The following is a 25,002-nucleotide window of genomic DNA, read 5'->3' on the forward strand; positions in this document are numbered from 1 at the left end:
TCTAGTCTAGTTAAAAAGAATATAGAATGGAGGATAGACAAATTTTTTAATATATTTTTTATATTTTTTATATCAGAAAAGGTAGTCTCCTTTTCTGTTGTGGTTGTCTTACTGTTTCCCTTTATGTGCACAATGGTTTTGGTTTAGTGATTTCCCTATCTCATAGGAGTAAATAAATCTGTTCCTGTGTTGATCATAATAGCAAAGAGTAGACTAATTCTACCTCCTTTTATCAGTAGGATTTTGTTAGAATTACTCAGCAGGGCAGCTTAGAGACAAATTTCTCCTCTGAGCCTTTTAAATGTTTTAGCACTGATGCTGCTGAGGCAACTCTTCATTTTTTAAAATCACTTTAAATTTCACTTCATAGTGACAAGATGGGGTGCTGGAGGAAAACACAGTCTTAGGCCAGTGAGGTTGGTGTAGTGCTGTCCACTTCTGGATCTAACAGCATCTCTACTAAAACCTCTAGATTTTTACTAGAGATGCTCTAGTAGAGGATTTAGGACAAAAGGCACCATGATTTTCCTACAGCATTTCAACGTCCAAAGAGAAAACTGGACTCTGAGTGCAGAGGCTTGGCATAAAGATTGAGATCCCAACTGACCTCACAGTCCAAAGCAGACAGGTTCTCTCAAGTATTTAGGAGGGAGGATTGTTGTTTCATTGCTGGTGGTCATAGCTGTTGACCTGGAAAACATTTTGCTTTTTTTTTTTTTTTTTTGCTTCTGTCACCACAGAAAACTACACCTGATCCTTACAAAATATGACTAGTTGAAGATGGGAACTCAATCTATCTTTAAAAGTATCACTGAGAGGAAGTGAACTGAAATGTTAATGTACTCAAGTGTCCTTTCAGGCCATTGTTTTTCTTTTCAGCAGAAGGAAGGTGGTCCATATAGGCCATCAGAAATAATGAAAGCTAGTCTTCAGCTATGATTGCAGTTCATAAAATAAAGTCTTTTATTACTGAAATTTTCCATAGACTGAAAAAGGGAGTTGGCATCCACTCTTAAATGTTAGCTGCAGTTCTTGTTATTGTTGAACTTACTGCAAAGATTTGGTATGTTGCTTTATTTTTTGCAACCAGCACAGTGATAGCCGTGACATTCTGCTGCTGCTTGTTTGTCACCGTAGCTAAGACAACTCGACATGCAGAGTTTGTTAGGTAAACACACAGTAAGGGCACTAAGGATTCGATCCCTGGTCTTGGTATGTAACTTTCTTATTGCAGAACTTCCATGACAGGGAAAGGTAATGATACGTGCAGTATTTTAGAGATTAGTTTTATGATAGATCAGGATTTTCTAAATTGTCATTATCACTGTGTCTGCTGGATTGACTTGTCATTCTCTATAAGTATAGCTGTTTTTACTACTGAAATGCTTCTGGTTTTAGTTGCTGTACTCATTCAGTCTGCTTGATAGCTGCAAAACCTGTGCTCTTTACACAAGTGGGAATCAAATATTAACATCAACATTTCAAGGAAATGTCAGCCAAAGAGGACATGCAGACAGAAATTCTGATTCTCCTTCCACTTATATACTTCTTTCAGAATCAACATGGAATTAAATTAACAGAATAGTTGCCATGATGTTTTCTTTGTAATCTCGTTTCCCTATTTGGAAATGGGAGGTCTCAGCTGTTTTTCACCAGATCACTCTCCTCTGTGCCAAACTTTACTTGGGCAGGGAATCTACTGGCAGACACATATTATGCCTTGCTGAATTTGACATGCCATATTTAATAAACTGTGATTAGAAAATAATTTCTATCATGACATCACTGTAATAAGGAAAGAAGAGAATGTGTGTAATTAGTGATAGAAGTATTATTTAACGTTGGTCTTTTAATAAGGCAGGTTACACTACATGGTATTTCTTCATGAAGTAAGCTCTGAATACAGATCCCCTCTGGGTTACACAAAAAGAAGTGGCAAGTCATTCCACCCTCTTCCAGCTACTAAAAGATCAGTAATTATTTTTTGTGTTTGAGTTTAGGACAGTATGAAAAACTCAACAACAGGCAGGCTGGATATGTTCAACAAATAGTTGTAATTACTTGTATGGCAAAGTTTCTTTTTGTGCATACTTTAAGTGTGATCTTCTGTTTTTTCTTCTTATAGTGATTAAAATAATGGTGAAGCCTGGTCCTAAGGTGAGAAAAATATTTAGAAATGCCTTAATAGGCTTATATGGATTTTGGGTCAAGTCTGTGGGGAAATGTTCCTGAAATCTAGGTTTAGAAACTTGATATAATAAAATGGAAAATGAGGTGAGGTGATTTTCACTGATTTTTTTTTTTTTTTTTTTTTTTTTTGACAGCATAAGACTATGGAGGTTCTTACAGGAATGTAGACTGGGATTTAGAGGTACTATAAAAAGAACATTTAATTTGATCTATCATTTTAGCTCAATTTAGGCTTTTAACACAGATAAGTCTCATTAAAGTACTACAGAAAAATTCTGAACGAAGAAGACAATAGCTTTTTGTGAGAAGGAATAGAGAGTTCTGTGTTTTGTCATCCTTAGTATAGAGCAAGAGCATCAGGGCTTAACTCAGAAACGAAGAGTGAAAGAAAGATTAGGAAGAGGCTGAAGTTCACAAATTGCCTTTTATTTGGAAAGATCCCAAAATAAATTGCACTGTATGTTGTACAAATGATTAACATTTGGCAACATTGAAAGTTTTCTCATTCTGGGGCAGGATACAGCAGATTTTTAGTGCTCAGCAATAAAATTCTATTTTAAGGCAAATTGAGGACTCTGTTTTTGAAACACAGGGAAAACTCAAGAATGCAGAATGCAATTTTCTAATTGGGTACCAAAAAGGCTCATATTCATTTTCCTTTCAGGGGGTGTGTGTGCATGTGTGCAGGGTTGTGTCAGTTGCAATTGCAGCTGCTGAGAATTTAGCCCAAGTATAATAGTCGAGTCTTTGGTGTTAAGTCCCTCAGAAGTAAAAATGCTTCTGACAGCATAGTCCTTTCTAATACACTGCTGGGAGTTCAGCGTGGACTTGGTGTGTCATGTACTGAAGCATCAGCAGGGTTTCCTGCAGCCAGTGGAATTATCCTTTGTCACTCATCCGGGCAAGGTCTGAATCTGCTAGGTTTGAGATTAAAGTCCATAATAACCTGGCATAAGACCTGACGGACTGAGATAACAGAATGTTCTTGTAGGTGAGAAAGGAGGATGGTGCTAGGGGTGCAGTAAGGTTGTGGAAGTAGCATGATATAATTTCTTTGACTATTGAATAATAATTTGTCTTGGTAATGGTATTTTATTGTAATAGTTCACAGATACTAGGAATTGGCAGTTTGCAGTTAAGATCCAAACATTGTGATAAACATAGCTTTTTAATTTTGATGTATGTAAACTAGTCCTTCAGTCAAATCAGTGAAAGGGAGTTAGCTTTCAAACATTTTCCTTGTCTGAAAATATTTCTGCTGATGTCCTTGAGATCTGGAGAAGCCTATAGACTGAAATAAGCAAAATGTAACTTTTAAATAAAAAACAGTGAAAAATTTTAAGAAAAAATTCAAAAGATAGACTAAGAGTAAAGAGTAAGTGATTAGTTAATGAAATTTGGAGACTATGATAGAGTCCATTAGTGCACATTGTAAGATGCTGCTGCAGCAGGGATACCATCCAGTAGACTTCTTTCTTTCAAAGGTTTCTAGTCTTAAATTTAGAGTTCTTCCTTCATCAGTTCGTAACACAGGTAATGAGACTTTCTTTACTTGTGCTTGGTCTTTGCTGACATCTCTTACCGCAGATCTTTGTCCTGTTTCACGTTCAGGATGTCTGCTGTGTGAGGATTTTATACCAGTGCACTGGAAACCATTTGAGAATGAGCTGCTTCTTGATCCTTGCTTTGCTCTTCAATAAGAGATGCATTGCATGCCATCTTACAGCACCACATGCTGAAGTTGATTGGAGGTTTTCATGTAAAGCAGGAACTTCATAATATAGTGCATATGAAAACATATTTCAGAATAATGCATCTAAGTTCAACAAGAAATGGGTCAATTACTTTGAGATAAATTTAGATTGCATGTGAGAATAATTTCTTCAAGTAATTCAGCACTTGGTGATATACTTGTTCATTATTTTGTGTGAACTAATTAAAAGACTAATGCCAGTATTTCTAAAATTCCATTTTTGCTTAAAATCCTGTAGATTCTTTTATTGATCTTTTGAATGCTTTTATTTATTCTTCAGGCTTCATCATTAAAAGTTATTGATTTAGAATCTGAGAAATAATACTGTCTTATAGAGCCCTGGATATTGAATTCTTCTTTTTCGGAACAGGTGCTGTTGTTCACGATGAAAATGAAGCAAGTCTTTCCTCTTAACTTCAGTGATTTCCCTGAGGAAGACTGTTCAGATTTAGCAGATTTGACAAATAGCATTTAGTGATTAAAAACAGCCATAAAAAACACACGGTACCAAAGTGTGGTTTTGTGCATATTGTCACCTCTGCTCATTAAAGACTTTAAGGTTGACCTTAAGGGTAGTATCTCTAGATATATTTAGGAGAAAGGGAAACACTAATTTTCTTTTCCTTGCTTGCTGAGCTAAGATGTGTGTAAATAAGGAGATGATACCTGGTGCATTTACATGCCTAAAAGAAGAGCACTGTAGGAGCTGAGTTAGAGAAACTTCTTTAGAACTATTCCCAAACGTTAGATAGCTAGATAGATAATAGATAAGCTTCTCTGAAAAACAAAGCATCAGGAGGGCAAAGCAAATGTGTCACATACACAGATTTCTTGCTGTATCCAGGAGTAATAGTAGGGGAAGCTGAACCAGTCTGAACCCTTTTTGCTGCTTCTGCCCTGCAGTTAGCAAGCCTACAGCTGCAGTTTGAAGGACAGAGGAAGGCCACTGTTTCTCAGCTATTTTATGGTTTCTGTCGATGCAAAGTCAGTAGGGTGTTTTGACTCATGTTTCTTTGTAACATATCCTAAATTTCTTGCTATTTTTAATACATGCTAATGAATTAAGATACAGAATATCCTAGGTAGTATTTAATTCATGGGGGAGTTTCTTACATGCTTTTCACCACATATGGTTTCCATAACACAGGCTGCATAACAGTGCCTGGAGTTAAGTAACAAAATATACGTGATTTCTTTAAATTAATTTACTTTTATTTGGCATTCCTAAACTTCACTCTCAGTAGGACTCAGCCTTAACTTGTCTTGTTTATCCACTTGTTACCACCATAAAGCATTTTACTTGAAACTGTTGCAACTTTCTTGCTTTAACTTAGCATAGCTTTTGTCAAGGGCATGGAAATAATTGGAATGTGCAGTGTTGTCAACATTTTTGCTATTTAGTGTTTGCATTTACAGTAATAAAAATGTTACAAGACAGGTGTTTCATAAGGTATGAGGAAAAAGCACTTAATCATGGACATGCTAGAACTAGTATTTGAGAAATTGGAACATTAGAAAACTTCTTGAGACAGCAGCCTCTCTTGATTTAGCTGAGAAATATTGCAGTATTGTATTAATCTCCACTAATATAAACAAAGCTTTTCTTGGAAGGAAGTATCTGATTAGAGGAAGTTCAGAATGAGTAAGTAATATAGCAATACTGTAAATTTTAGACTTAAATTTGACTTTTAATATAGGTTGAAGGAGCATAAGTTTTATTTCTTCCTACAAAGACTGGCATGTCTTTGAAAAGAAGCTGTAGTTGTGAAGTACATTCTTAAGGAGATATGTACTTCACAACTACAGGAATTTAGGCTACTAAAGCCTAAATTTCTTCGTAAGCACATAGGGCATTTCGCTTGCAAATATTTTTCTAAGAAAAGAATTCTGATGTGGTTTTGTTTAAACAAACAGACTAAGATAGGCCAGTGAAATCACTTTAATCTGCAGAGTAACTATTTCTTTTCGGTGAGACGTCTGATCTTTTCCAAATGTATCTCATTATTAAGCCCAATTCAAGAATATGCTGCTTGCTGAAATACGTATTTTCCCAAATCACTATAAAATACCATTACTGTACTAAATCACTTATCACCCTGAAATCTGTATGTGCTTCTTCTGCCTTGTTCTTCAATTTGCTAAATTTGTAATTTTCTAATGTTGGCAAGAATTTCTTTGTATCCTACCAATCAAAAGGGATGACTGAGTTACTTAGAATATAGTTCTCTTTTTCTTACCATCCTTACTTTCTCTTGTCTGTATACTTGTTCTCTTACTGACATTAAACATCATGACATCTTATATAAATTTCTTAATTGTAGATACCAATTATTTTCTTAATATCTGTGTAGTGCTCTTCAACCGAGATGAGTATTTTTAACTACTTCCCTCTATTAAGTTGCAAACATGTTATATATGTGTGGTTTTCCTTCCATCCCATTTTCTGTTGACACATCTGTTCTTACTTGCTTTGTAAAGACAATAACAATCTCATAATATTTTGATTTCCTTAATTTCTTCAATTTTGGACTGTTTTCACACGAGGGTGTTCTTTGTTTGCGTGGCAATGAGGGGTAGACTAGAACATTGTCCTGAGCCTTCGCGTGAAAGACATTTTTTCTCCTCTGCTGGGAGAAATATACCAAAATTCTGTCCATGCAATTGGCATGATATGGTAGATCTCATGATTGTCTTTGTAATTAATTTTCTCCAGGTTGAAAACAAACAAGCAAGTAAAAGCAGTGTCATCAAAAGTAGAGTATCTGTTTTGTAACTGATTATATGTTTTTATCCCTGACATGCTAAAAAGACATAGATTTTCACCTTCCTGAAAGAAAATTGATGAGTAGCACTTTCTTCCCCCTCTTCCTGTGGTCAGATATGGTTGAAAAAATGTTTTCCAAAAACTGTAAGAGCCAAGGCTTTTTCAAATCCTTTCTTAGAATTTAGCAGACCTTTAAAACCTAGGCTGTTACTGTTCTTATGCCCTCTGTGTGTCCTTCACATCTTACAAGACTTCTGTCCTGAATATAAGTTTTTATTGTTGCATTATACAAAAAAAAAAAAAAAAAAGCCTGGTGGAGGGAGAGAGAATGGTTTGAAAAGACAAATTACATGAGCTCCTGTCATTTGTGGAATAGTGTAGCATTTGATACAGAAGGTGCTCACATTCCTTGTTGTCTCCTTGTGCACAAAACTGTTGCTTCTTTGTAGAAGGCTCTCTGGCTGGTCTTTGGTGGTACTCTGCACTGAGTATTTCTTTCTTAGCTTTTATCTTTTAAATTGTCAGCTGTTTCTTCCAGTTTCCAGAGACCTCCTTTATACAGTTCACCATTTTTTTTTAACAGACACAAACCATAGCCTCACAATCATATCGCCATTCTCTTTCAACATACCAAGGTTTGGTTTTTTTTTTTTTTTTGAACATACCTCCAGCTCCACATATATGATCTGAGCTCCCTGTATAGTCTGTTGCTGTTTTCTGTCTTGCTCTTGGCTGTCTGTGGAACTGTATGCAAAAGATCAGGGAGTAATTTTTTTGCCCTTGTTGCCTTGGGCTGGTATGTTAATGAAGAGGCATCTGAAGAAATGGAACAGTAAGAGGTGTTTGAAATGCCTGAGTGGGCATATGAAGGTCCTTCTTCACAAGTCGAATCTTGAAAACATAATAGGAGGTGCATGAACAGAACTTTTTGTATTTGTAGTGAAAAGATTGTTCATTATTTCTTTTATTCATAATGAGAAATGCGAGACACACTTTTAAAGAAAGAATGTTTTAAATTTTACTGGGATTTAGAAGCCTAGTGTTTGTGCTTTGATATTCCTTCATTTTCAAAATGCTTTTCAGTATTTTCTCCATATTTCTGAATATATGCTTTTAGTGAGCATTTGGTATTTCTTGACAAGTGATTTAAAATACTGTGCTATTAAAACTTGCTGTTAGTAATGCTGCTGGTACCAAAAAGACAGCATCCACAGAAATCTTACTGAATGGGCGCTATGCAACAGAGAGGACTGAAAAGTGGTGGCTCCCAGCCCAGCTTCATCAATGGTACCAGAAACAGGAGGCAAAGGAAGGGAGCGGGATAAACATTAGATGTGGGGAGCTGAGTGCCAGAGTCACTGGAAGCAGCTATTGATTCTAATTGTGCTTTGCCAGCCCCGTGAATACGGGCTCAGGGGTGGCACAGCCCAGGAGCTGGAGCTGGGCAGGAAGCTGACATCAGGCTCCCTGCGGGCTGGCACTGAACAGCACAGCAGTGTCCTTTCACCTGGCACCCCGCTCCTGGAGGCTGCTGCCAGACAAGCAGCAAAGGGGTTTTGCAGGAAGACTCTGTCTCACCTGCAGGTGATTATATCTTTCTCTGCCAGAGGAGCAATGCTTATATTACCTCTGGGGTGGTTCATTTTTTTGGAGCTTTTTTCATGTTGGTTCTTTGAGTTACTGACCTGATAGTTGTCTTGACTCATTGATTCTCAGAAGTATTGATGTGAAGGGTCACTGCCTTGTCTGTATCTGAGTACTTTTAACACTGAACTACTGGTAGTTTTGGCTAGACTAGTTATATTTCTAATGTGAGACTTAATCTGCAGTCAAAGCTGGCAGACGTCTCCACTTTGCTAGCCTGTAAATATCTTCTAGACTTGTTTTCTTTAATTTCCTAAGTGTAATAAATATGAATTTTTTTTTTGTTTTGAAACTGATTCACTCAAGAATGCTTCCTGCTCTGTGTAGTTCTTAAATTTGGCTTGATGGGAAGCAAAACAGGTATTTCAGCTGGTGAGAAAAGGGAGATCCTGTTGAGAAGAAAGTATTGAGCCAAAAAATGTGCTAGATACAACAGTCCCTGCCCTTCCTGGAACTAGTTTTGTTCCTAGTTCTACTGCAGACCTATAGCTATATGGCATCACATAAGGTCTGACAGATCAAGCAACCCATTGCATGCATCTGGGACAATTAGTAAAAAAATGTGCTAAGGAGCACAGGGTCCATTCTGGCTTCTTGCCTTCTCAGATGTTCTGAAATACTTGAGATACTATGATAGTAAATAGAGTTCTGGGGAATGTAGTATCTACCTTATTCTCATGTGTGCATTAATGGGCTACCCTGCATTTAATGGGCTAAACTGATACTCCACATTTGTACAGCAGAGTGCTCACATGGCTTATGATAGATCAGATGTCTGTGCACTTCAGCAGAGATGAAAACCAACATCTGATAGACAAGTGAGTATCCACATACTGCTGAACAGCATGTCTGCATCCTGGATGAGAATTCCAGACTGGCTCAGGTTTCAGGTTGAGGAATTTTCCCATACATGAGCATAATGTATTTTCCTGGTGCAACTTACGGTTCCTCAGTTCTGCTTTATGTTTTGGGGTAGTACTCTCATTAGATGTGTGTATCTTAGTTACTCTGTGTATGCTGTCTGTGGCCCTCATTTATTTAAGGAAACTACAGTATTTAGGGCTGGTGGATTTCCCATATTGATGGCAGCTTTGTTGTTGTCTCATCCTTTTTTTTCCTGTAATATTTTTCCATGTGACCAGCAATTTAAGGCTTTGTAGGATAATGACAATTTCACTGACATTAGACCAAAGGTTCTGGAGCAAAATAGAAACAGAAAAAAATTGCTGCACATGTTTTGTGCTTTTTTTCCTGGCTCTGGGAAGAGGCTGGTGCAGAGTATCAGATGACAACCCTTCCCCAGCTCTTTCAGTGAGACAGGATACAAATATCTGTTACAGTCACTGGGGAGATTTGGGGCAGATGAGTCAAATTCTCTGCTCTTGGAGTTGTACAGACACGTGAGGGGGAGGCACTTGGGGAGCTCAAGTTTGCTGCAGAAGTGAGCTTGAGGCAAGGGGAGAGATGTGATGTGGGACAGTTGGCTGAACTGAGTTGGCTTGAAGTGGAGTCTGTAAATAGCACAGCTACCAAAAAGCAAAGACCTAGCCTAAAAAAGAGGTAAAGAGCTTTCGTGTCAGATGAGAAGCAGATGTGTGTACTTGAGATGCAGATAGAAGAATTGGAATGGGAAGCCCATTAAGAACTCCTTGAAATGAAAAAGAGTGAAATACTCAATAGAAAAACAGCTAATGGCAGTGAGGAAAAAAATCTGAATCTAATACTGTAGATATTAAGTTTTCAGAGAGCATGTGCAGCCAGAAAAACTTTTGCTTCTAAAATTGTCAAATGCAATTCCATGTCTCTTTACATATTGAAGTATGTAAGTCGTCTTTGTTAAAAACAAAACAAACCTTCTGTAGGAATAAGGAGGCCAGCAGTAAAATGTATTTTTTGCACTATGGTAAGTCATATAAAATCTGAGTGGGATTTTGTATAGGCAGAATTAAGTTTGCTGTTGAATAGTGTTCAGGAAATCACGTCTTTCCTGTTTTGGTAACTGTTAGAAGTATTGTTTCTTGAAAAGTTATTATAAATGAAGCCTGACATTGCACAGACTTCTTCTAAAATTGGTAGTCTGTAATTAACATAAATAACAATATCCCTGTGCTGCAGCAGTAAAATTGTATTTTAATAAAATATAAAGAAAAGTTCAGAAAACTGCTTCAATTATAGTGGATTCTCTGTTACAAATCAGCCTTTATTTTAATATATTAGCTTTTATTGTGTAGGCCATACTAGAGCTAAAATGTTGAATACAAAACAAAGGCTGAGTTTTCTTTATTAAATTTTTTAGGTCAACCTTGGTCTGAAAATATTTGTGAGGAAACTTTCTTCCTTGCCCACGGACGCCTGCTGTTCTCTGAGTCACATATCAGCCATGTGCTACTATGTTCTTTAGAATACAAAGATTTCTGGTCAAGTGATGGCAGCATCTACAGAAAGTGTTGCAGAGGAGAGATCAGTTAAATAATGTAACAACTGTTCTACAGAGGAAAGAAAAGTTATAGGGTCATAGGTTCTGTGCTTATTGAAAGATGAAAACTGCTGCATGGCATTGCCATGTATTGGTTAGGTTTTTTGTTGTTTTTTTCCATTGAGCTTTTTTCTCTCTTACCATACTTAAATGTGTGTTTTTAAAAAACTAAGTAATAACTAATTTTTAACAATAAGGGAATACATATAGAAGAATATTGAAGTCCAAAAAGAAGCAATAAAAATGTTCAAGGCAGAATATTTTTTCCCTATTTTTAAATATCTTTTATTAAGCTGCTGTTTTGGTTCTTTTTATAAGGTTGTCAGATTTTGTAGGTTTTTTTAAAAGTAAGACCTTTTCAGGAAAAAAAAAAATATTAGTCTCAAGTTGCATATATAACTGTAGCATGAGCTTAAGTTCTTAGAAACACTTCATCACTATGACCCTGAATGAGCATAATGCTTAAACATGCATAATTTTAAGGCATGGATATTAAATTTCTTGAAGTCCATCATCCATCCATGGCTATTAGAAGTGCTTTGTCTTTCGAAGAGATGTTTGAAAGAAATCCTGACATTTCACCTAGTTTCAAGTAGAGCAGTAAGGATGAATTTTCTGTTGAAGATGTATAAATAGTGTTAGCTGGAAAATGTTGAAAAAGTGGTATGGTTACTGTTACAAATCTGTGATTTTATTCTGCCTACTTTTACAACTTGCCCTTTAACATGCTCAGGACAAAGGCCAGGAAACTCCTGAAGAAATTCAGAAGACTTAGGCTCTATCCTGAGACCTTAAGACACTGACTTTTGCATTTACAAATTGCTACAAGATACTTTACCTAGAGATTCTGTGATGCTACCCAAGCCTTCGCTGTAAACTGTGTATTCCTTCATTCTGTTTTCACATTAAAAATATGAAAATGAGGCTTTGTACATTATATAATGGCCCTGATTATTCTGCAGAGGATATTGAACGTTATTATAATCAAACTTACTGACTGAAGATCAGAAAAGGTCTGAATGTAAGAGGAAGCCAGGCTCTGATGCAGAAGGTTGAGCAGCTTCAGGAATATTCATAAAATTGTGAAGCTATAATTTATTGAAGCATTTTCTTTACTTAATCTGACAATTGATTAACAATTTAAATTTTTTTTTAGAGGCACATAGGGGTTTTGTTTAACATATCCAGATGTAGATTTTATTTAAGTAGCAGCTGACTAGAAAAATTAATTATTTAGAAAAATCAGTATAGGTACATACGGTTTATTGGTATTTATATTTTGGATTTATAATAGAAAATTCCATGCAAACCATTCAAATAATACTAAAAAGAACAAAACCATAGACACAAGTTACAAAGACAACAGAGGGGTAGGCATACTGGGGAGAATACAGAACAAAATAGTGTTGTGTTGGGTGTAGATCCATAATGCTGCTTTGTCTTGAATGCTCTGCAAATTCTAGTTGCCAAGAAAGCAGGCTTGGAAAAGATTCACAGAAGAGTAACAAGAAAGGCAGGGGTTTGCTTTGTAGACAGAAGTCAGTCAGCAAGGCTTCTAGCAATGCCTGAGGGATATTATATTTGGGATCTGTGAAGTTGTCTGCAGTATAGAGAGGAACAAGAATTGATTTATCTTCTGGATGGTTTCAGGCCAATTTGAGAACATGTAAGGTATACAAGTCCCACTTGTACATTTTTACTTAAGCAAAATGCAGGATGTTTTGCCTTAGAGGGGGTATTTGTCACACTCAGGATGACTTCTCTTTTGTTCTAATAGCTGAATATTCTAGATGCTCTAATTTTTCACCATTTTAATAATAACAACCCATTTTTTTGCATGGGCTCATAGTAAATGAACATTGTTGATTTAGTAGACATAGAAAGAGAATCTACCATTTTGAAATTTTTTCAAGAATTTTAAGTTTTGCCACTGTGGTGTGACTCCTGGAACAAAATTGCCTTACAGCTGGTTCAGACCTGTTCAGTACTCTACTGTAGGAATAACATCATAGTGACTATTAGGAGGAATATTTGAAAAATACCATCATAATTGTAATTCTGCTTACTTCTTATGTGTTTAAAAAAATTATATGTCTGTGTGTATTTTATTATTTTAAAAATATAGTAACTAAAAATGCAAATCACATATACTGATTTGTAGATTGTTAATCTGTCTAGTGCCAGAGTGAAGGAATGGTTAAGTATTGGTACAGAAATACAGTTTTATTTTGCACTTCCAGTTTCTTTTAATTTCTGTCTTTCTCTTTCAAAGTGCAAATTTTAATAACAACAATTTTACTAATAAATACGGTTTAGGCTGCAACCACTTTTTTCTTCTTTTCTTTTGGGGTCAAAACTTAATGAGTGTTCTGTACTTGCAAAGATTTATTTGATGCTTGATCATTTTAAACTTCTGACTATGTGGCTTTGACAACTCTATGAGTTTACATTTTCTCAGTAGTTTATATTTGTATAAATTGATGTTTCTTTACAGTGATCTTTTTAGCAAGTGGGATGGAACTGCTGGATTTGACAGTACACCCACTGTGTTAACTTTAATATTTGCAGACTTTAAAGTGTTTGGTACAGTCCTTTAAATATTTTGTTCTTGAGAATAGTTAGTTGGATTAAGACATAATAATAAAGAATTCCAGCCATTTTTCTGTGACACTTGTTATCTGAGATGTGCAGATAAATCTATTGTCTATTATGAAATTTCTAATCACCTTGAAAGCAATTAATTTAATTAAGTTTTTCCTTCTTTGAATTGAAGCCTAATACAGATGATGACTTAATAAGGAAGATATGTTATGTTTATAAAGATGATTTGTAGGAAAAAGCTAACTAGACTGACTAAATGAAAAATCTTACTGATATGGTTAAAACTACATAGAAAATTATTTTCTAAAATTCACATATTGTTTAAAATAGCTGTATTTTATTGATGATGACTTTGAAGCTTTACTTTTGAAAAACCATGCATTGAAAATGTAGTTAAGTTTTTCAATACCATTGAAGTTAAAGTACAAGAAAACTACTGTAACATTTTAAGATCAATGCTAGAAACATTACCTCTGTGAGTACTGTAAGATATTTTCTATTTAAAATGCTATTAAGTAATATTTTTGAATAGCATTTTTACTATGAGTGATGCAAATGGCCTCTGCATTACACTGTTTTATTCTGTGTAAGTAATTTGTCCCATTATGATAACTGTAATCTTTTTCTCTCCTTTTTTATTTTATTTTGCTGCTTGCCTTTTCTAGGAAGTAGAGGTTGGTATGCTTCTTCTGTCTTTTATGATACTGTGAGCTTTTCATGGAGTCCTTATATTTTACTAAATTGAGGTTGTTTCTCCCCCTCCAGGATGATTATTTTCGAACATGGAGTCCGGGTAAACCATTTGATCAAGGTAAGATTCCACTCCTAGGCACTTGTGTGGGATAAAATTTAAGTAATTTTATTTGTGCTCCTGTTCTAGAATACTAACAGAATTCTGTTAATTTGTCATTCTCTGTCTTCAAATAATTGGTTTAAAGAGTACCAGAAATTCAGCTTAATCATAATTTTATGTCTGTGATATTTTCAAACATTTATTGATTAGAGAAAGAGATGGGAGTGTTAGAAACCTCCAAAGTAGCTTAAAGTTTCCCTTGGAAAAACACGAGTTTTGGAATATTTTATTTGTATATTTAAATTAAGAACTCAGGCCTTTTCAGTAGGACATCTGACAAAAAAACAGGCATGCAGTCTAATATTTGTCTTTTGCAGTCAAGGAAAAAACTATTAAGATTTTGGATGTCTCTTTATATCCATCGGATAAAATATGATCTAGAAAAACAATTTTGGGACTCTGTCATGTTCAAGTGATCTATCTTGAGGCAAAATGCAGCTGGAGCATTGGAATGCTGCAGTACAGCAGTTCTGGGCTGAGAATAATAGAAGCAAATGCAGCAAATATTCCCATTACGTATTCCCTCCCCAGCACTAGAACTTAATATTTACTGTCAATATAATGTCCCTCATGTATGTTGTTTCAAAATGTATTGCTGCCATTTAAAAACTGCTGAGGATATTGATACTTTTTTAAATTGCTCTGAGAAATGTTTCAAGGACTTTGTCTTGTCTGGTAGTACCAGTGGCCTAAATGCAATCAAGAAATGGTGCAGGGCTTTGTAGACAAGAGACCAAGATAAAAATATGTTGTGAAGATAGTGTTTATTCAGTTTCAAGAACACTGACTTGTGAGGGATATTACTTTATTGTAATATTAGAAAAATTTGTGGTTCAAGGAACTGGTAGTTGTGCATATTATAAAAACAATAATAAATGTCTTACATAAAAGCCTTCCAGTCCCTAAAGGGGTCTGCATGAAAGCTGGTGAGAAGGGACTTTTTACAAGGACATATGATAGGAAAAGTGGTAATAGCCTTAAGAAGGAGAAAGCTAGGTTTAAATTAGATATTAGAAAGAAATTCCTTGCTATAAGATGGGGTGAGGCACTGGAACAAGTTGCCCAGAGAAACTGTGAACTTCCCATCCTTGGAGGTGTTCAAGACTAGGCTGGATGGGGCTCTGAGTAATATGGTCTAGTGGAAAGTTCACTGCCAGCAGTGAACAGGGGCATTTGAACTAGATGATATTTAATATCCCTTCCAGCCTTAACTATTTCATGATTCTATGAATAGAGTTTCAATTCATTCTTCCTTATTTCAGCACCTTTTGAAAGGCCTTCTTATATTAATGGGTTAAAGTATGTCAAAATTGCTCATGTAGACAGATCTGTGTAATTCTGTTTGTATTAATAAGAGCTTCTATATGGAAATATATGTCCAAGCATACTAGAAGGATGAAAATGTATAATGGTATTTATTCCTGGGCCACAAAATATATTTTTAAAGATAGAGAAATACTGTGATTTGCATTGCAATCAAACAGCACAATTTCTTAAAGAAACATCTGGCATTTTTTTGAAGGACTTATTCCCATTGAACTATTGTTTGCCTCCATCTTTTTAAGACAGAAAAAACCATATTTCAATGTTTGAATGTGTGTTTTCTATGTGTGCATATGTGTATTCACCCCTAAATGTTTTTGTGTTTATACAAATACCACAATGTAACTTGTTCATAAACAATTATGTGGGGCATGTATTACTGTTGGAAAAAATCTGAGTGTTCTTATAGCATATTTACTTACTCCTAAAAGGCAGGTTTTGCTCTTTCAGTGGTTTTGGAAAGCAAGTAGAATGTTCTGTGTTTAGGATTAAAGTTGACTACTTTTATTAGCTTTATCAACATTTTATCAATGCTTACTCAAATTAACCTTCCCATACACACACAATATTTTCTGACGCATTTTCTTCATGCACCAGTTTTACATCAGATGAAAATATACAGAATACTTCTGGTACATTTTATTTTTAGACCAGAGATGGTAGCAGAGCTTGGAGGGTGTAACTATTGAATGAAATTGCATACACAAAGACACTGGTGTAATTTGGTGAAGTGGAAAGGATGTTTTCCTTTGCTCAATAGAAGTACCTTGGAGGAAAAGTGGAGTATATTCATGTAATTGAAAAAACGCAGCATGACATTTTCTGTGGAGGTTGAATACCCTGAAGGTATGGTTGGTTCATAGATGTACTTATGAAATTTCTTGTAGACCATTCCATTGAATTATTTTTGGCTTTTGTAGTATCAGGTTATATTAGATGTCTGTTTACAGCAGGAATTTTGTAGATACTGTTGTACAACAGAACCAGATTTTGAAACTATTTTACTTATATTAGTTCAGTGTTTGCCTTTTAGCTCTGTGCATTTCATCTACCTAGTTCTGTAATAATTTGGGTAACTAATGATAACCAAATATATGCAAACACATCTCTATAATTTGCAAATACATTTCTGTACTGTGAACTGAAATAATTTAGAGTCATATTCAATAAAATAATTTGATTCACTCATTTGCAAGCCCTGGGAAGTCATAAGGGAGTTTAATGAAGATCCATTAGTTGAAGACTGAAAACAGTCATGTAGAATTAACTTTGCTGCATTTGATATGTGCTCTCATGATCTAGTTTTTGTAGTAGAACTATTGATGTTTTTAAACTAGAAATATATATCCATCACTTTCAGGATAAGTTGCAGTGATTTGCAATTAAAATGTATCACATAGTACTTTAAAATCTTGTCTCGTATAAAGAAATAGTGGTGTCTTTGTAGAAGGATGCTATGAATTTCAAAAAGAGCAGAACTGAAAAGCTTAAAAGCTTTTTAAAATACTTCATGCTTATTTACTAGTAAGGCTAAACTATATTTAATCTGGTGAACAGTTTCCAGTTTCAGGTATTTAGGTATGTTTAGGAATTCTGCTCACTAATGAATTACACAAAATCCTACGTTAAACAGATTCCCACTGCTTGATGAGACTATCATCTAGCCCTTGCCTGGAAAGATCTCTTGTAGATGTCTGAGGAACATTTTCATGGTGCTTTTTCTTAATTATCTGATACTGTCTTTAGATTATTATTTTATTATTTCTCTTTTATCAATGTATCTATTGTGGTAATATTACAAAAGTGCCCTGTCCTGTACAATTCACAGACTTGGCTCCTAGCTCAGGTTCACTGGATAATACACATCTGCTTGTCTGGTTATGGCTTGCAAATTGTTTCAGTATTTATTTCTGTGGGATAATCAAATGAATTCTAAATTTTTTAGCTATTTTTAGAAGAGTCTGTAGAAAAGCTTTTTATTGAGGCTACATTGAGCCCATAATAAGAGATTTTGCTTGCTTTCAGTAGCAGTCTAAGCCCTTATTTCCTGCTGTCCTGACATCTTTGCTTTATGCCCTGATGTTAGGTCTAGAGTCACTATATCAAGGATTATTATAAGATAAAATAAGAAGTGGGTTTTTTTTTTTAGTTTTTAACATGGCCAAATCCTGGATTCAGGTGTCTTTTCAGACCCACAGATAGTTATGTCAGAAACGTGTTAAGTCGAAATGTGTTGCAGGGTGATGGTGACTGTCCAGAGGTACAGCACCACAGCTTCTCAAGCTGGCAGCGTGCTGAGAAAAGGGTATGTGGAGCTGTTTCTTTGCATTTACTGACCTGCTAAAATTTAGTCTTGCAAATATCTCACTTGAGAAGTCCACCTTCTCTCTACTGTGCTGGCATGTCCCAGATAATGGTCAAATCCATGAGCACTGTGTACCTGAAAATATGTTCCTGTGTACTAGGACTGCTTCTTCTTTATAGGCCTAATTTGCTTAAATTTGCCACAGAAATTCAATACAAAGGCATATAAAGCAGCTGACAGAGGTAGGTATTATGAATATGAAATTGGACATAACATTACAATTTAATTTTGAGAGAAAAAAAGAAATAGTTTAATAAATCCCTTTAAAAGAACCAAACAGTATGCAAATACTGTAAAGAAGAAAAAAGAACTGTACATAGTTTTACTTTAATAGAAGAACGAAACCTGAAACATTACAAGTTGACTTTTTGACCTATTTACTTTCTTGTATTTAAAAACCTGTTAATCTGTAAAATTACAAATATTCAGAATGCTAAAATATGCTCTTTACAGAATGTGTTTTATGTGGAGGTTATCATTCAGTTTAACAAGTACATTTCCTGGTCATTTTTGTTATTCCAGGCTTCTTCAAAATGCAGATCTATGTATATCTGATGTATTAGATACTTCATGCAAATAGTCTACTGGATTCTAGTTTAGTTGGTTTCAAAAATTTAAAAGCTGAAGCTGACTACAGTAAAACTAAATTGATTAAAATTCCCTATGTAACTTAAGAATACATAATGAAATACAAGAAATTAGAGTTCTCCAAGAGACAAAAATAGAATTTTTAAGGTTGGAAAAGGCCTCTAAGATAATCGAGTCCAACCTTTAAGCCAGCACTTCCAAGCCCTCTCAGCCATGTTGCTGAGTGCTACATCTACATGTCTTTTAACTACCTCCAGGTCAGTGGCTTGACTGCTTCCCTGGGCAGCCTCTTTCAATGCTTGGTGGCCCTTTCAGGGGAAAAACTTTTTCCTACTACCCAGTCTAAAACTTCCCTGGTGCAACTTGAGGCCATTTCCTTTTTGTCCTATAACTCATTAGCTGGGAGAAAAGAGCAACTCCCACCTCAATACAGTCTCCTTTCAGGGAGTTGTAAAGAGTGATAAGGTCTCCCTTGAGCTTCCTTTTCTCCAGGCTAAACAACCCAGCTCCCTCAGATGTTCCTCATCAGATCTGTGATCCAAACCCTTCTGCAGCTCTGTTGCCCTTCTCTGGACATGCTCCAGCACCTCAATGTAGAGAGGACCCCAAAACTAAACCCAGGATTCAAGGCATGGCTTTGCCAGTGCTGTATCTTGTAGCATGTTGTTTTTCTAGAATAATCATCTTGGCAAGTGAGACAATGATGGGAGAATTTTCAGGAAAATGCATTTCTGCTCTTACAGGTCTGCAAATGTCTCTTTGCCCTTGTTGCCATATTGGAAGAACCCAGAAGTCAGTTCTAACACAGCCAGCATGTCTCTAAATTATGATTTTGTGTGTGTAGGAAAGGATAATATAATACTTAACTGTTTGCTGGTGAAAGATCACTATTGTGAATGGTCAAGTATTCTTAAGGTGTTATTTATTTTCTGCCAAATAAAAAAAAATAACATTTTGATATAAGAATAAAAAACCAAAAATGCTTTACTAAAACTGTTGAAAACTTAAAAATTGTGCCAGGGAAGTGTGCACTTGCATTTCTCCTTCTCTTAGTGGGTTTGGATATCTTTGCAGAATATTTGAGAGTTCCTTACTATATATAGAAGAAACTCAATATAATTGTCCTAATTTTGTTGTCACTTACACCAGTCTGAGCCTAAAATAGCTGTTTTTCAGCAATTTGAACAAACAGGATAATTTCTGAATTGTCACAGATAATGGAATTTCTCATTTACATCTCTTTTTGAGCTATGTGTAACCTATTCTCTTGTAAATTTTCAAGTAATACCCAAAAGACAAAACACAAAAAAGTGGGATGTTTTTGAAGCAGAGATCATAGATATTTGTGAGGGGGAGAATTTCTTATAATTTAGTCACTGCACAAGTGGCTTAAAAAAGTGTGACTCAGTGAGGATGACTGTTTTAAAAGGAGTGGAGAAACAATGAGTGAAGTATTTGAAATTTTGAAAAAGAGATCAAGCTTTAGTGGGTCTGTTCCAGACAAAGAACAGAGACTGGCAGATGCAATTTTGCTTTTTTAGCACTTATTTTAACTTATATTATCAGTACCTAGAATACCATGTTATGAATCAGTGTAATGGCATTTTCATGTCCATGCAAAAACTTTTTTGCAGTGAGCAAAATAGAAATGTGCAGTGCTTTCTGTCTGATGGTTATAACCAGTGTCAGATGATTATGAATTGGTATTAGATGTTTCTTTGCTAATCAAAACTTTTGTGTAGAATAACTACAACCATTGCAGGGCAGCTAGAAACCCTGTGCTGATGTCCCAGAGCATACTAATATAGAGCATTAGGAACAGTTTACAGAAGCCTGATAGAGACTTTATACAATTGTCCTTGAATCATCAGTCTGGCGAGTTCTGAGCACTCTTGGAGAATTTCTTGTGTAGAAGCTACCTCCATACACACAGCCACCTTAATTATTGCTCACAAGGTAGAAACCAGACTACACAACCAATCATGTTCAGAGATTTGAATCTAAACTTTTAATTACTTCTTTGGCCACCTACAGAAAAACCTGCACTCTAGCCTTCTTACTGAAGCTGTAGGTTCATGAGTCCAGATGGAAATAGTGTTCAGGAAGATTGCTCTAATGAACATCCAGCTGTAGTTACCCATTCTGCTTGTTATGCTATATAGTGAATTTTACATGGCAAATACAGTCCCTGGGAAAAGAAACAAAAATTTGAGGTTCTTCTTTTTCAGAACATTCTCATCGAGTTTCTGAGGTAGGGTACTTCTTGTTTATTTTTTTTTTCATAGATTTCAGATTTCTAGCTGCACAGTGATTAATTTTTATATTGAAGTTAAAAGGTGTTAATTCTCAGTAGATATGTTGCGTAGTAAGATGGGCTTTTCTTGTTCTGAATCGACAGCAGTGTGGATTCAAGCCACCTATGACTGAGGAGGTCCATATGTGCACATGCAAATTTTGAATGCTGATCACTGTAAAATTTAGGCAAAAGATAACCATTACCACTTTTAATTTTAATTAAATATTTATCTGGGCTCCATGTTAGCTGACAGTATCAACTGAGTGTTGATACTGTCAGCCCTGCTTTCCTTCCCTACTGTTTCCCTACTGGAAATTGTGGTCATGGGATTCTGCTAATATCTAGACCCACAACATTTGTCAGTAAGAAATCCTGCTATAGCAAGTGAGAAATTATCATCTTTCAAAATTAAGAAGTAAAGTGACTCATGGTCTTTCGGTACCTGCAAGAATTGTGTTATTTATGAAAGAAGGCAATATGAGTCATTCCCTTCTACAGCTCTGTCTGCCTTGGGTTATAACCTAGGCATTTGGCCTGATTATTAATATTTTTGTTAAAACTTTAAGATAAAAGATTTTTAGATTTTTTCCTCCCTGCATTGTCAAATATGAAAACTTTGCAAAGAAGTCAAGAGTTGCCATTTAAAGTAGTGGAATTAAATAATTAATGGGATGCACAAAACATAGCTGAAGCTTTGGTAAATGGAAATAAAATATGTAGTTGGTTCTTATTTTGCCCATCAGAAATGAAGCAGAACACTGGAGGAAAAAAATAGACTTTAAGTCTGAAAACTTTGTCCTTAGCCTTTTTTTACCTTTCATTTTACTTCAGAGTAGAAAGGAAGGAACATGTTAGAAAGCACTCAGAAGATTGTGGAATAATGATAACTTTGGTTTCTGCCAAAGTGCTACCATTAGGAATATTCTTATGTTATGGCTTGCTAGTCTTCATTTCCTATTATATTCCCTGTAAAAGTGATGTTCTGACTAATGCCAGTTTTTGGGAGTGCTTGCTGTAAATTAGGTTGCAGAAGGGATGATGGGAAACTTTTCTTAATTGCTTTCCCAAATTTCAATTACAAATAAATAGATCTTTTAGTAATAATTGAGTCAAGTTTTCAAATATTAATTGCTTCCTTACCATGTGAGAAGAACAAATCCATACTAATCTATAAAAATCAGCAGAAGTTCCTAATGGGAGAGCGACTTACTTGTCCTGAAGTTCTTAGAGAAATAGTAGATGTTAAAAAACATTTTATAGTTTTGATATGCTTTTTCAGACAGTGGTATTTTTCTACTTGTTGAAGTTTAGGTAACATGACATTTCATGGTATTGTAGCCAGATACATGGACAAATGTAAAGTAGGCATACAGACAAATAACCTGTAGCAAGTATGCTTTTCTGAATATTAGAAGCTGTGTAAAGCTGAACATTATCAAATTGTTAAAGCTTATATATCAGACTTGCATCTTTAGTAGCAGGTTGTATGTGACACTGTAGGAAGTCAGCTGATAGAGTATTGAAGAGATGATTTCTGACAAGACTTGCATAAGTATATTTCTTAAGTCTAGCGTCTCCTCTCTGTAGTGCAACCCTTTACCTGCTTTAAATAGCAGTGTAATTTTGCTGTACAATAGACATTTTCAATTATGGGGGGGAACCTCTAATTTTCATAAATATGATGAAATCAATTTAGTAAATGTTGGTCTGATAAAAACTTGGACTGATACCTGATCATGTTGAAGCCATGTTGAAGTTGTGAGGAATACATCAGTCCCACTGGGGGATTTTGACACTTACAATGATTTTGGTGTGAATATTGTACTTTTTCAAAGCTGCTTATTTTGGCAGAAATGGAAAGAAACAGGCAGTGTGGTCTGTGCAAGTCTGCATACTCTGAATGAGATGGGGGAATGCCAGGATTGTGTTAGGGATAGCTAGAAGATGGACTGAAGAAGTGAAGACTTAGTGCCATGTATTTATTGATATAAATGAGTTACATGCTTAGCGGAAGTCTGTGATACTTTTCCTGAAATAAATGTATGCATTTTCATAGTAGTTTAAGATATTTAGAATGATTCCTTGTAGAGACCAGACAGACACATAGACGTGTCCCTGTGTTGGAAGGGGAGTACAGTTCTTCCCCAGCACGAAGAACTTCAGGCCCTGGTTTTGAAAACTGTTTTTCTTATGGCTTAGCCTTTATTTCTCATGAAAATTATTCATTTGTCAGTTCCAAGTATCAAATAAAAGAGGCACAAGAGAAAGGCAGGCCATTTCCTTGCTTTTGTAAATAACTATTTTTTTTTTTTTAGTCCTTTCAAAGTTGGCAAAATCAGTAAAGCAATCTGATGTGGATGCTATACACTTTATGGTGTAGGATTGACTAGAGCATCTGGTATTCAAAGAGAAAGAAGAAGACTTATAGTGGTTTTCATGATTTCTCGCAAAATCTCTTTCTGTGTTCTTTCTTGTTTTATCCTCTGGGCATGTTGTTAGTTCAGGGAGACATTTACCCTTCAGTTAGTTCAATTTTTCATGTTCCAAAAATATGCAGTTTTTTTATCAGTTATTTATCTGATCTCTCCCTTCCTGTTCAAAAAAAAAAGTGTTTCCAAGGATATACATTCTTCTCTGACTTCTGCATCAGTAAAACTTTGTTCAGTAACTAAGAAAGTTTCATGAAAAATACTGGGAAAAGGGACACCCTGTGTCACACATAAGGTGAGGTAAAAACACTTCCACAGGGAGCTCATAGTTGACAGAGAACAAGTTCAGCAGGTCATGGAGTGATAATGTGAGTTTGTGTCGGTGGCAAGACCGTGAGTGCTGAACATGCTTTTGAATATAGAAATGGTCTTGTGATTTTGGCACCCGTGGCTCTGCTGGCTTGCTCACCTTGCTTAGTGAGTCTATACCTCACCTGAGGTGATCAAGGGTTACATACAGGCCATGATAACCACTGAGTCAGCAAATAGCAAAAGATTGTATTACTATATCTGTAAATACTGAAACACTGGTTTCCATGTGATACCCATCTTCATGTTGTCATAAAGGCAAAGTGGGAAATTACCATCTCTTGCTTGTAAAGTTGGGTTCTGCCTGTGATGTTTTGCCAAAATGGAACATACTGCCAAAACCATATTTTATGGCTAGCTAAATTTGATGGAATTGTCAAAACATACCTTCAGAGTCCCAAGAACTGTAGAAATAAAGTAACCATTTCAGTGGGAATGGTTACATGATCTCCCCTGTTAATCCTTTCTCCTGGAACATGTTTCCTACCTGGTATTAAACTCAGCATCCTTATATGGGTCCAGGTTTCTGTTACTCATGGATTTTTTTATTTCATTAACCTATTCTATTTTACAGAAGAGTTATCTGAAGATAGGCCATATTCCAGTATTGCTACCTTAGTGTCTCCATCAGGGACATTCTGGGAAGGAATGTTGGACCAGTATACATACTTGGACCAGTACGTTAAAGAGAAAATATTTTAAATGGAATCTAAAATCTAAAGTAAATTGGAGAACAATTTTGGCTCCAACTCTCTAATCCTAGTTCTCTTTTTTTTTTTTTTTTTTTTTTTTTTTTTTTTTTTTTTTTGCTTTGCTGCAGTTGCTTCCCATTTGTATAGAATTGCTGTAGTCAGATTTATTCTGGATTACTTGTGGTTTTATGACTAGCTTGCCGTAGAAATAAAAATGTGTGGAAGAAGGAAGAATACCTCTTTTCATATGTCCTTTGCTGCAGTTAACAAAATACTTTTCTGTCTGCATTGAATTACTGCTTTGATGATAGTATGATCTATTTGTTTTTGCACAACTGAGTGTATTATTAAAAAAAAAAACCCTGAAAAAAATCACTGTTCTGACTATATTTAATTCCATTTAGTACTACAACGTCGTGTGTCAAAACTGCAACTAATGATCAGCTCAGTTCTTTTCTGGGTATATGCAGGGTTAGGAGGCTCAGTTAATATCCTCTGTCAGGTCACACAGAGATGTGGTTAAAAGATTTTTTTTTACTTTGAAGAACAGGAGAAACATAAATTTTCTTTCAGAATATGTATATGTAAATGTATGCTCTCAGGCACATGGTGTGATTGTTGGGAATGTCCTGAGCAGGGCCAAGAGCTGGACTTGATGG

General features: G+C 35.5%; 1 protein-coding gene across 5 annotated transcripts in view; it reads left to right on the plus strand.

The window, feature by feature from the left end:
• Positions 1 to 25,002, plus strand: part of SPOCK3 (SPARC (osteonectin), cwcv and kazal like domains proteoglycan 3) — a 161,986-nt gene that overhangs the window by 44,806 nt on the left and 92,178 nt on the right. Inside the window, exons 1-3 of one of the 5 annotated variants that reach the window (XM_085578002.1) lie at positions 1,180 to 1,212; positions 2,126 to 2,157; positions 14,194 to 14,239. In XM_085578002.1, the coding sequence (XP_085434128.1) occupies positions 2,137 to 2,157; positions 14,194 to 14,239 (67 nt within the window). In that variant the 5' untranslated portion in view covers positions 1,180 to 1,212; positions 2,126 to 2,136. Of the gene's footprint in view, positions 1 to 1,134; positions 1,255 to 2,125; positions 2,158 to 14,193; positions 14,240 to 25,002 lie in introns of those variants that run through there. The other 4 variants (XM_085578001.1, XM_085578000.1, XM_085578003.1 and 1 more) reach the window with 4 other exon arrangements.

Source organism: Lonchura striata, chromosome 4, assembly GCF_050655825.1.
Source record: "Lonchura striata isolate lonStrDom1 chromosome 4, ASM5065582v1, whole genome shotgun sequence".
Taxonomy (NCBI): domain Eukaryota; kingdom Metazoa; phylum Chordata; class Aves; order Passeriformes; family Estrildidae; genus Lonchura; species Lonchura striata.